The 12999-nt window shown below is 37.0% G+C and overlaps 1 protein-coding gene across 3 annotated transcripts in view; it reads left to right on the forward strand.

The window, feature by feature from the left end:
* Window positions 1–12999, forward strand: part of ITCH (itchy E3 ubiquitin protein ligase) — a 58914-nt gene that overhangs the window by 40436 nt on the left and 5479 nt on the right. For all 3 annotated transcript variants that reach the window (XM_040608401.1, XM_040608404.1, XM_040608405.1), the window contains exons 11-21: window positions 115–181; window positions 1697–1781; window positions 3170–3298; window positions 3956–4028; window positions 5017–5088; window positions 6024–6112; window positions 6765–6924; window positions 7206–7339; window positions 9869–10009; window positions 11799–11919; window positions 12656–12760. In XM_040608401.1, the coding sequence (XP_040464335.1) occupies window positions 115–181; window positions 1697–1781; window positions 3170–3298; window positions 3956–4028; window positions 5017–5088; window positions 6024–6112; window positions 6765–6924; window positions 7206–7339; window positions 9869–10009; window positions 11799–11919; window positions 12656–12760 (1176 nt within the window). The remainder of the gene's footprint in view (window positions 1–114; window positions 182–1696; window positions 1782–3169; window positions 3299–3955; window positions 4029–5016; window positions 5089–6023; window positions 6113–6764; window positions 6925–7205; window positions 7340–9868; window positions 10010–11798; window positions 11920–12655; window positions 12761–12999) is intronic.

A 12999-nucleotide genomic window follows, 5' to 3' on the forward strand; every position in this document is an offset into this window, starting at 1 on the left:
ATATGTAACATAAACAAAAATGTATTTATTCCAGTAATTCGTAATGGCTACGGTAGAACATCTGGAGAGCAAATGACTAGTCATTAATGCACCATTTGTTTCTGTGACTTGCAGAACCAGGACTTTTCGTCCACACAGAACAAAGAGTTTGATCCTCTTGGCCCTCTGCCACATGGATGGGGTAAGACTGACTTGAAAGTGTTTTGTAATGCAGTGTAATTAAACATTAAAGCATACTTCTGCCAAATTATTTTGTCAGCTGTTCTAGACTAGTTTGATAAAATAAAAATCTAGATTAAAAATCTTCTAACATTAAATGTAATCAAATATGACGTTAAAACAGAGTTGCAACAAGGATATCCAGTTTCAAAGTAGATTAAAAACTGTAAAGTATTGTGGTTTAGTCCCTGTAACTATCATAATAGCTTCCTTCGTACTGTCATCCTTTTTTTACCACTTTCATTAGGCAGGATCACACCCCCCCTACCCCCCCATCCTGTTCTTGCCAAATCAGACTCCAAATCTCCTTTAAATCAGACTGCCAAATTCCTTCTCCAAGCAATCCTTGGGAAAGTTTTGTTGGTCTGAAAATGCTTTTGATAATGACAACTAACCACTTGTTGACTTGTCCCTCTCTCTGGAGTAAATTTGGTTTTGTACTTTATGGGTTTAATAATTTACAGTTAATATAATTGGGTGTGTGTGTAAAAAAAAATGTAAGTGAAAAATTAATTTCTGGTGTGACTATGAAGCAGATATAAGAATTCAAGTTTCATGATACACAGGTAAAGTTTTCAGAATTATATAATTTTAAAGCAAGTGATTACTTGGCAGAGTTAAACCTGGGATTTTGGCTCATCTGTTTTTCAAATATAACTATTTGGATTTTTAGTTTTGCTATTGATGCAATTTCATGCCATAAAATTATTGTTCCCCACACTTGTGCTTTGTTGCATTACATATATAACATTTCAAAGAAAGTTCTCCAGGCTGGCATTACCCAGGAAACAACAAAACTGAGTTTCCGCATCGTATTGAGCTCTGTTATCAGTGTAACTCTTTAGACAAGTGTCTACTTCCAGACTTCTCTTGTAAACTGAAGCTTTTTACCTGCAGTAGTCAGATTTTGGCTTGTTTTTCGTAATTTGTAGTCTATATTCTGTATTTCTTTTGCAACACTGAATAAAAATTGCATAAAGAGCTGCAGAATGGCGCAGAAGTCCAAGCCAGGCCATTTATGATAAGTTTTATTCAGTCACAGGTATACACTAAACTATCTGAGAGAAAACATGACTGTAGTTCCTTGAAAACTACATTGATGATTTTTTATTCCTTACTCATAACTTGAGTATGGTGCCTTTGTGCTTTCTTGATACTGGTGTATATCTCTGATCCCTATTTTGTGTTTACTGCCTATACTGCTTGTAAGGTATGTCACAGTAATGGAAGCAGCTGGAATTCCCTGTGGAGAAAACAGCTTAACTTTTTTCTTTCTTCAAATTGATCTTTTCCTACAATTGAAAGATAAATAGCATAGTAAAGGACCCTAAGAATCAAAGAAGGTACAGAAAACCTGAAGACTGTAGAGGCTGTAACAGGGTCTGTTGATTAATTTTAATTATTTTATTTGATGTAGTCTCAGCAACACATTAAGCAGGGTTTGATTTTTATTTTTTTTTTCCTTTCATCTTTTCAGAAAAAAGAACCGACAGCAACGGCAGAGTGTATTTTGTCAATCACAACACACGAATCACTCAGTGGGAAGATCCCAGGAGTCAGGGGTAAGAAATCTGTTGCAGCTTCATCTAAGCCTGGAATGAAAACGTAACAAAGTAGTGAAACTGAGAGCTAGGAAATGCTGCCCGCAGCTGAAACATGGACTGTCCTGCGCAAACTTCAGACAGCCCGTTAAAATATTAAAAGATACTAGCCAAGATGGAAACTGTCAAAACACAACTTAGTAATAGTACAGTTACCGGGAAAGTCTTGGTCAACATCAGTAGGTTCACTCCCCAGAGCAGCTCCTGCTCTTTTTCTAAATAAGATATGCATGTCTAAACATTCGTGTCACTGCGGGAGGGAGTTCTTTCGTACTGCTGATGGGGTAGCGCATTGGATCCTGAATAAGGATGTGATCACTTTCTAGACAGTCAATAGCTAAGAGACAGAAAGAAGACAAACCTGAATAACAGCAGCACTCCTCCTCACAGCTTTTAAAAAAAGGGAATTAAAAAAAAAAAGTGACAGAAAGAACTTGAGGCATTACTAAAAGTAACGGAGTACTGCTTATTTTGGGCTCCGGTCACTCTGACCCTTTGAGGTAGGGAACACAGGCAGGAAATTGAGGATGAAGGGTGATCAGGCTCGGCTCCTCCTGTGGGAGCTGAACATTTCCATTTGGTGAAGCAGCTTCATCTGTCCTCCCTAGAGGAGGAGAGGAATTGCCTAATATGTATGGAGAGGTGATAGCTGTAGCCAGAGATGACATATTTTCCATCCCAGTCACATTTGCAGCAGCTGACTGTGGAGAACACTTATTACTCTTAATACAATCTGGCAGCCAGCTGTGCGGGCCTCCCAGTTAGAAGCGTGGTCCTACGGTGGTGTTTTATGGTGGGAAGTCACTATGCCAGCACGTCAGGGTGATGCTGCTCAGGCCTTCCAGATACATTGAGATCTTTTTTGTTTATACTAAAATTGAGTTGGGAGTTGTTGAAAAATTATATAAGATCGGTATTTGCATTTTCTTTTATTTTTGTGATTCTGGAGCTCTTTTTTTGGCTGCAGTGATGATACATGAGGTACCAAAAGCTACTTATTAAAACTGTTGTGTTTAGAGTAAAAACCCAATAGTTAGAGGATAAAATTCTGTTGTTCAAGTGGGGGAAACATCCATAAACCTTGCTTACGTTTTTCCCTTATGTTTCTGTTTGCTGTTATTCCAGGTAGTGCAACCAAATGAGCTAATATTTATTTAAAACAGTCATTTCTGCTAATTGAGAGCTGACATGAAAATTTAGAGGAATAAAAGGCAGAATAAATACTGAATGGAAATTTTGTCAATCTGTAGGTTTTCTAGATCTGCCAACATTTTTACTGTCTCAGGTATTGTTCAGTTGACTTAATACCTTAGGCTGGTCAGTTACCATATGTTCTCTTGTTTCCGTAGTCAATTAAATGAGAAACCCTTACCAGAGGGCTGGGAAATGCGGTTTACTGTGGATGGTATTCCATATTTTGTGGATCACAATAGAAGAACCACTACATATATAGATCCCCGCACGGGCAAGTCTGCTCTGTAAGTGTTTTTAACATTATACTAGTTTTTCAAAAGTGAAGTTTAGTATGCATTGGTTTTGAATTTTTTTTCTTCTTTGTATGTTTTTTTATGCAGAAAGCTTTACATGTAGTAATCCTTCTTAACTTCCTGGGGTTTTCTCGTGCGCTGATAACTGTCCCTGAAGAAGGTGGTGTTTTGAACACTTCTAGAATCCTTCTTGCCAAGTAGTATATAAGATTTGAGAGTAGTAGAGGAGCTTCATCAGCACTGTTGATGACCAAATCCCCTCTGTCCAGTTACTATTCTTTCTTTTGAAAAGTACACGCAACCCTTTCTTTCTTTGATTTTTAGGAACCAGATTGGAGTTAAAACAAGAATTTAACTCCCAGCTTAAATTACCTGAATGTCATTCCATCCTTATTGGTGGAATGTTTTTTTGCAGTTGTTAATCAATACCATTTAAAAAGTACCATGTATGCAGTCCACAATTTACAAAGGAAGATTATTTTTTTTGTTTGAAAATGGCACCCCAAAATGGAAAAATGTGAATAACGGTCTTCCAACTAGATAGCCAACTAAACCAAACAGCTGTATGACTGATACATTTACAGGCTTTTACTTAAATTACAAAAACGCTTTTGAAATTCATTTTTTTTTTTCTCCTTTTGGTTCCAGAGACAATGGACCCCAGATAGCTTATGTGCGTGATTTCAAGGCAAAGGTCCATTATTTCAGATTCTGGTGTCAGGTACGGATTAATTCCTTGGCAGTATTTGTTTGTATTTTTGAGTTTTGCTTATGTGCTTTAAATGAACTCTTCAGTGGCTTGCAAGTAAAGGTAATAAAACCACTTTACTAAAGGCGAGTTAAATTAGAAGGGATAAAAACAGGACTTGTATAAATCCACGTATGCTTTAAAGCCAGGTAAGCTATGGCTTTAAAACTTTTTAGAATAAAGGAAAACATCAGTTTAGCTCCATTTTTTAAGTGTGGGTTTCAGAACAGTGTTTTCTTTCTGCTGTTAATAAGGGAATATATGGAGGCATAGTATTTTTATAGGTAATAGAAGTTCTAATTCCTGCACAAATACATACTTCTGGAAGAAAATGCAGGGCATTTGACACAGAGTGTGTCTGTCTGAACATTGAAGAATATAGTGTTGCACATTGGTGTGCACTAACTTAATATCAAATTTCGGTGTGTCACTCTTGGTCCTCTAAACACTACGTGTGTCAAAAGATTAAGTAACTTGGTGTTTAGGAAAAAGTTTTAAGTTTAAATGTTCCAGTTTTCAAGAGTCAATGAATAATCCTTTGAAAACGTGCAGAGAGGCTAGCCTAATTTTTCACTTTGAAATTTGTGCAGAATAACCTAAATTTCCTGTTGTTGTTTTTTTTTTTTTTTTTTAAACTAAGTTCTGGAGTAGAAAACCTTGCTGAGTTCAAATGTTATTAATCTTAAAGTTTTCTGGTATCTTGTTAGCGTGTACTGTATTTGAACCTGTTCTGAGCAGGATCTGGAGGCATGTGTACCTCACTGCAGATATCAGTGTTGGAAGTAATTTGGTCTTTGAGAAAACGACAATTCAAGTATCTTGATTACTGGGTTTGTTTTATATGGATTAGTGAAATTCAGCTGTACCTCTCAAAACAATGTATACAACAGATAACCATCCAAAGTCAGTATTAGATACTTTAAGTGATTGTACATTTCACCTCTGAAAAATTTCATTTCAGCAACTGGCAATGCCACAGCACATAAAGATTACAGTGAGCAGAAAAACGTTATTTGAGGATTCATTTCAACAGGTATTGTATTAAAACATGTTAGTACTGGGCATGAAAATTTGAGTTAAATATGTAGTTATGTAACCATCAGCAAACGTAGATTTCCGTAGGAAAATGAAGTGCCTTGTCAATAATTTAGAAGACATAATCACAGAGACCTGAGTTCATTTTGTTTGTACTTGTTAGCCGTTCATCGTCTGCAGATAGCTCTGTTGGGGTTATAAAGTTTTGTGTGGTGATTACCACAGACATCTAACAAGGTTTTAAAATGCAAATCTTCACCCAAATTCTGTGCCTTTCACTGCAAAAAAAAACTTAAGGTATCTTGGGCATGCAAAAGTGTTGTGTGAAATTTCTTATGTAAACCTCTGACAATTGACCAAATCAGCGTAATTACAAATTTGGTCATTGTATTAAACCCACCATTAGCAAAGTTCCTTAGCATCTGTGATTCTTTCTAACTTTTAAAAACCAACCGACCAAAGCACTTTGATTTTTATCTCTTTAGGAGATGAAGCTATAAAATAAAGAAATATATGATGTATGTTTATTATTGTTTTGTTTCTAACTAATTTCTTTGAGTTCTTGATCATGTCTCTTCATTATTTGTAACTGGGGTACCATTAGCGTGGTGTTCAAGAAATACCGAATTTGCTCACTTTGGGCCCTTTATTGGCTGGATTTCTGCCATATACTTACAGGCAGGCTGCTGGCCTAAGCATCTCGTCTTTAATGTCATAATTATTATTTCCTTTTCTTTTACATGTTTTACTACTTAAGCTATGGAAATAGGTTTGCACTAACGCGTCAAATTCCATGAACGTTCCATAAGCAGGACAGTTAATTTTATGGTCTGAATTATTAAACACTGTATCGCTCGCTGACTAATAGTGATAGCCTAGCCAGTGCTTATAACTGTTTTCTTAAAAAGAATTGATTGTTTTTCTTTTACTAAGATAATGAGCTTCAGCCCTCAGGATCTACGGAGACGTTTATGGGTTATTTTCCCTGGTGAAGAAGGCTTAGATTATGGAGGTGTTGCAAGGTAAACTAAACTGAAATGGCAAATAGTAGCTTTTTCTGCAAGTTGTTGGTGTGGAGAATATCCCAAACTAGATACTTAAACTGCAGTGTTTTCAAAATATTAGTGAAGTTTATTCTTTATCTTTCCTTGGAATATCTGAGGAAGACAGTTCCTTAGGGATGTATGCATGTCTTAGAACTGTATAAAATTATTTACAGTTTGCATTAGGAATTGAAGTGATTGAAGAGATGCAGTTTAGTGAACTACAGTAAGCGTTTGGCACAACTGTTAATATCAAAGTAGAGGTTTATTTGAATAGACATCTACTTTGGAGTCAGAGGTCTTTACTGGAATGTAACCAAGAAGTGCATATATTCATCAGCATTCCCTAAAACCCTAAAGCTTAAAAACAGTGGTAGACTTTTAATCTGCACATTTAGGTAAGGGAGGGTTTTGTCCAAACTACTGACAGCATAATGTTGTAACTTCGCATATTAACTTGTAATTTGTGTTAGTTTCAGTTTGGTTCGGGTTTGGTTTAGCATACTTTCTGGTAAAGAAGTCAGAATGACTACCTATGTGCCAGCAAGTTCCTAAGTCAGCATGAGTTAACTGAAGTAATTTTTAAGTTGATTTATTTTGAAATGTGTTTTTGTTGTTTGTGTGATTTCAGGGAGTGGTTCTTTCTATTGTCACATGAAGTTTTGAACCCAATGTATTGCCTGTTTGAATATGCAGGAAAAGATAACTACTGCTTACAGATAAACCCAGCCTCTTATATTAATCCAGACCATCTGAAATACTTCCGATTTATTGGAAGATTCATTGCCATGGTAAGTTCAAAAGTAGAAAGAGGTTCTCTGATGTAATTTTCCTATAAATAAATATTATACCATCAGATGGATCATTAATTCATTTTTCAACTGAAACTACTATCAGGTGTTTGGATGTAACTACTGTTGGTATAAGTTAATTCAGCATATTAGCAATCATGATATTCTAGGTTGTTTTAATTCCTTGGCTGGCAAATTCCATTGGTACAGAGTACAGAATGTTGTCATATTAAGTATTCAATCATCCTTTGCATTATTTTGTCTGTTTTCATGTTCTTCAGGCTTTGTTCCATGGGAAATTCATTGACACTGGTTTCTCTCTGCCGTTCTATAAACGTATCCTAAACAAGCCAGTAGGACTCAAGGATTTAGAATCTGTTGACCCAGAGTTTTACAACTCTCTCATCTGGGTAAAGTGAGTTTGACTTGATTTTGTTCTTGCAATAGCAATAAAATGTTTTTAATTTTCACTTATGCCAGGAAGTAGGTGTAAATTACTAAAAACCCCACTGGAAAGTATAATCTATTAATTTCAGAGCAGTACTGGAATTTATACTGTAATTTTAGGTACACAACTAATAATTTGATAATGCAGAAGCCTTTCTGGTTCATTGAATATTCTGCACAGCATCTTGCGTTGCAGTTTTGCTGTTTGTTGATAAATCTAGCTAGACGTTATACAGATGTGGCAGTCTTGAACACTTACAAATAAATGGCTTGAGTAAATTCCACTGACACTTCTCAGATAACTGGTTAGAAGAAATCATCAAAAATCCTCTCAATGTTTATCTAGTACCTGATTTAGTTAGAAACCAAAAAGTTTAGTGCTACGATAACATGAAGTTAACAAATGTAGTTTGTTATTTACTACCACATAATTTTTCTGTTAGCCATACCTGAAATTTGACTTAAAGGTTAATATTGAAGATTTAATGGTTTAAAGATGTTAATGCTCATGCATTTTTCTAGCTGTCCTTGTTTTTACGCTCCTTTCGCTCCCAGCTGAATGATTCAGGACCATTCCTATGTATAGCCTTCCATGTATGCATTGTCAGTCATCTGTCTATTCTACATTCATACTTTTTGAGTCCTCCTTCTCCACTCCTTTGCAGATTCCTCTCCAGAGAGCAACAAGTAAAAACGATCTGGAGTTTGTGGACCATAACTATTTGGAATTATGAGCTGAAAATATTTTCAAAGCCACCCCTTAGATCTAAAGCACTGTAATTCTGTACTTAATAGCAGGACTCCAGAACGTTGTAGTGCATGGTTGATGTACACAGATTTTCCTTTTCCAACAGTTAAAAAAAAACAGAAGGAAAAGACAAATTCAGTTAAAACATTTTTTGCTTCTGCTATAGTAAAAACAATTTAGCAAAAAAAATTTCTTTGTGGCTAGGGAGATTGTACATAAGAGTCTTACAAAACCAGAATAGTTTTAAGAATGCTTTGAGAAATTCATAAAAGGTGTGTGGGTAGATTGGTTTTTTAAATGCAGAAATAAATATAAAAGACAAAAGATTCCTGTAGCAGTGAATCTTGGAAGCACTACCTTGAATACCAGGGAGCGGGGAAAGCGGCTGTATGAGCTGGTTACAAACTTGAGACAAGAATTTTGATTTGGTTTTTGAACAGTAGTATGTTCTGTAACCAATGTATATGCTGCTAAAAGGTGTAGCAAATTAAAATTCCGTTAGGAAAACTTAAAAAGTTGCTATTTGATTAAAGATGCCATGAAACTGGGACCTGAAAGGGAAGAAAAGGTCTCAAAGCTTTTCAGTCCTGATTTCTGTAGGTAAGGAATCCTGTTATCTGTTTTGTAGTCAGAAAATGTACATGCAGTTTTTAAAAGAAGGGCCCTTTTTTGTCATCTTGTGGCTTGTGGAGACTTGTGGCTTTCAGAGACAAAGCAAATAGGAGTTACAGAGAGAAAACTCGCATTACACCGTGGGGGAAGGTGTTACAATTCTGACTGAATTGTAGCAAGTTGCGCCCACAGCAGTGTTTACCTTGTGAACAGCATCAATCCCATAATGTTTTGTGGAAAGTCTAGAGTGGCAGGGTGTTATTTTAAGCCCTTATCTGTAGACATAGTTGCATCTTTGCGTGTCTGTGCATGTAAGCTGGCTACTTCTCACATTGCAGAGCAATCGGTTTGCTTTGTAACATCCCGTAATTCCAAGGGCTTTCAGTGCTGCCCAGGTGCGGTACGTTTATTCTGTGTGTGGTGCTTTTGGTGCACGTGTGATTTATAATGGTCTAAAAGGGAGCTCAGAGGTTCCTGGGTGTCAGTGCTGGGCTGCTGGGGTGGCTCCTGCCTGCTGACACCTGTCCCGAGGCTGGAGTTGACCTGAGCAATGCTGCTTGGCCACAGATCGCACCTGTCCTGGAATTGCCAAGACGACTTCACTTCAGCAGGAGTATTTGTACCCTGATAAGTCAGGAGCTTGGGACGTTTTACTGTGTGCTCACAAGATAGTCCCATAGATATAGTGGAGTTGAAGATAATTCATTAAACATGCAACTTCTTTCTTAGTTGCCTACCTGCTATTGTCTGACAAAGTGACAGCTACATTTTCACACAGTCCTTACGTTACCTGTTAGAAGAAGCAATCAGGCAATGAAATATGCAAAAATGTCATTACCTGAATAGTTTTTGTATTCCATAGACATTCCACAGGTCACAGGTGGTTTGTCAGCCTTGTCATTGGTAAATTTAAGGGTACTACTGATCAAAAATCTCTGATCAGGAAGACAATTAATGTATGCACATTTGTAAAATGAGTCAGTACATCTTGCAAAACCGTAATTACTGTGTAAAGAACGTTGCTTTATCTTGATTATTTAGTTCCAAACCTTTCTTCTTAAGGTTCTTCATACTCATCTCCTCTACAGAGTATAAAGTCTTGACACACTTATTTAAAATGGTATTTTTTTCTTACAGAGAGAATGATATTGAAGAATGTGGCTTGGAAATGTTTTTCTCAGTTGATAAAGAAATTCTAGGTGAAATCAAAAGCCATGATTTGAAGCCAAATGGTAGCAACATTCTGGTCACAGAAGAAAATAAAGAAGAATACATTAGGTAAGAATAAATGAAGATTTTAAAATACTCTTATCTCCATTTTCTTTCTTTAGTTCTAGCAAGAAAAGGTTGTCAAACTATAGCCTGAAGTATTGTTGAAATTCTGTTTCTGAGTAATTGCCGATGTTGGCAACAAGTAGCAATTGTTTTGATATCGTATTTGAAAGAAGAATATTGATAGAAATGGGTTTTTAGAATCCACTTTTTCCAAAGTCTGCAGTTAGCAGAAGGTCCACGTTTTCCTAGAGATAAATACAAGTTAAGCAGAACATCATGACGACAAATGTGATTGTCAGGTATTTCACGAAATTTTTGCATATGTTTATTATTGGAATTATATTGCTTCATAGTCTGCTGATACTCTGCTCAGCCATTTATGTTTGGGGGCTTTTTTAAACTTAATGTTTTTGGATGCTTTTGTGGTAATGATTATTTTTTTAAAGATACTTGGGTTCACTACTGGTTTTATCTGAACTGGTCTTACAGTATAATGAGGTCTTGGCATTTGTAACGGGACAGCGTTGTCAATGATGTCGTAAGTTGTGTTGTCATAAATGGAGGATTATGTTTGCAGAACCAGAATGTTTTAAAGCAATAGGTTAAGAGGGAGGGAGCCTAAGAGTGATTAAAGAATAAAAATGAACAGTGACCTGCTTTGCTTTGAAATACTCCCTTTTTCCTCAATGTGCAGCAGTACGTAAGCTCTGCTTTAAGGTGTGAACTTCAACCTAGAAGCTTGGAGGATGTGCTTGCAAAAACAAAAAAAAGTCATACACTGCACACACAAAATAAACTGAATCACAGAAGTTTCCTCCCTTTCCTACAATGTGTTGTGTGAAGGTTTCTTTCACGGGAAGGGGTGAGGGAGAAGGGAGTGGATTTTGTTTGCATCGTGTAATTAATCTGAAGAAATTTCACAGGAAGGGTGGTATTTGCAGAACAAACACGCTGACATTTTGCAGTTCTGCAAAGTATTAATATTGAGGTTGAAAATAGGGAAGATCTGCAGAAAACCATTCTCTTCCAGTTTCTAGGAACCCAGGGAGAGTTCGGATTCCAGTTTCACTCATACTCTTTCGTTTTACTCTGAGTCCTGCTTTAAGTCCCCAAAGTTTCTAGGATTGAAATCAGAAAGTAGCCATCTCTCCTTTAGACTCCAGTTCTCCTGACAGGTTAGGCTTGAATTCAGCATAATATCTGCTTCTCCCTGGGTTCAGGTTCTTCGGGTCTCCTGCCTGCTTTTCACCCTTTTATTAATGGAGAGTGGAGTTTCTGCCACAGAGCAAAGTTTCATGATTAACAGAAACAAATATGGAACTTTCCAAATGGACATAGTCATTTCTTGGTAAGCTAGCAGTCCTACTTATCTTCACCAGTACAATTTGACCTAGTTTTTACCTTTTCCTGGGTAATGACTGAGATTTCTGGGGAGAATATTAGACAAATACAGCTCTGCATTTTTTTTCCTTCTCCAAATACCTAGGGACTGCTGTGCTCTCATTAATGTAATCAGTGAATAGATGCTGCCTCCTCCCTCCTCTTTGAGTCTAAACTACTTTCCATAGCAGAATGGTTGGAAACATAGGGGTTTGACTTTAAGAAAAAACAAAATTGTTTGCACAGAGTAAGGGCTACTAATAAAATTATACAATGCTCTGTCCCCAGAACTTTCCAGACTTTCCATATTTTTTTAACTTAGCTTACAGTTCATCTCAAAATAGGCTAACAAAGATGTGGACTTAGGTTACCATAAGCCATTTAAATTATCTTTCTGTGTCTTCTTTCACAGGCTAGTAGCAGAATGGCGACTTTCCCGAGGTGTTGAGGAGCAGACACAGGCTTTCTTTGAAGGCTTCAATGAAATTCTGCCACAACAGTATTTGCAGTATTTTGATGCTAAGGAACTAGAGGTAAAGGATTGTTTGGCTATTGCTAGATCCAAGTAGTTACACGTAAAATACTGAAACTCCAGTCATTGTCTGAAGAGCAGAACTAAGGCTGACATCACCGTTTTATAGGGCATTAGGAGGGAAACTTCTATAGAGTAGCATTTGATTAGTGTGCTTCCCTTCACTTTCCTCTGCACAGGCTATTTACATGTTTCTAAAGGTTAAGATTCTACTGGTAGAAATTTCTGATTGAATGGCTTTTGTAATCCTTAGTGATTTGATTTGCCTGTGTTCAATGAATAGGTGACAGAAAGGGAGGTAAAACCAGATATGCAGTGGGGGATTGCATATTGATCGGACCAGGTTCTAGATAGCTTTGATCTGAAAATTACACTTTCTGAAGTATCTCTTCAACTTGTAAAAACATAAAACCAAAATTCCTGTTCCTAGTGGAGAATTTATGCCTGGGCAATGATAAATTGTTCCTGGCTTGAATGTCTAAATGCAAGCAATTATTCCATTTTTCATGACAGAGGAGCTTTCTGTTTTGTGGCCTCTCCAAATCCACTTCATGAGCAGTCGTCATTCTTTGTTGTAGAAGTTTTGGATAAAGTTTAAAATTAAAACCAAGTATACTGTCATTGCAGATGCTTCTGAGTATGGGTGCAGTTGATGTTCTGTTTTGCTGTGTGGGAAGTCATAGAAGGAAAGCTGCAGCTTGTACTCACATGTTTATTTCCCTTTTTCTCCCCTAAAGGTGCTTCTGTGTGGAATGCAAGAAATTGATTTGAATGACTGGCAGAGACATGCCATCTACCGGCACTATACTAGGACCAGCAGACAAATAGTGTGGTTCTGGCAGGTTTGTAGCCTTTGTTTTAGTCTCAGACTGACAGAATCACAGAATCATTTAGGTTGGAAAAGACCTTTTAAGATCATCAAGTCGAACCGTTAACCCAGCACTGCCAAGTCCATCACTAAACCCTGCCTCTGAGCACCACAGCTACACATTTTTTAAACACTTCCAAGGATGGGGACTCCACCACCTCCCTGGGCAGCCCATTCCAGTGCTTGGCCACCTTTTTAGAGAATATTTTCTAA

This window comes from Falco naumanni, chromosome 10 (genome assembly GCF_017639655.2).
Source record: "Falco naumanni isolate bFalNau1 chromosome 10, bFalNau1.pat, whole genome shotgun sequence".
Classification (NCBI taxonomy): domain Eukaryota; kingdom Metazoa; phylum Chordata; class Aves; order Falconiformes; family Falconidae; genus Falco; species Falco naumanni.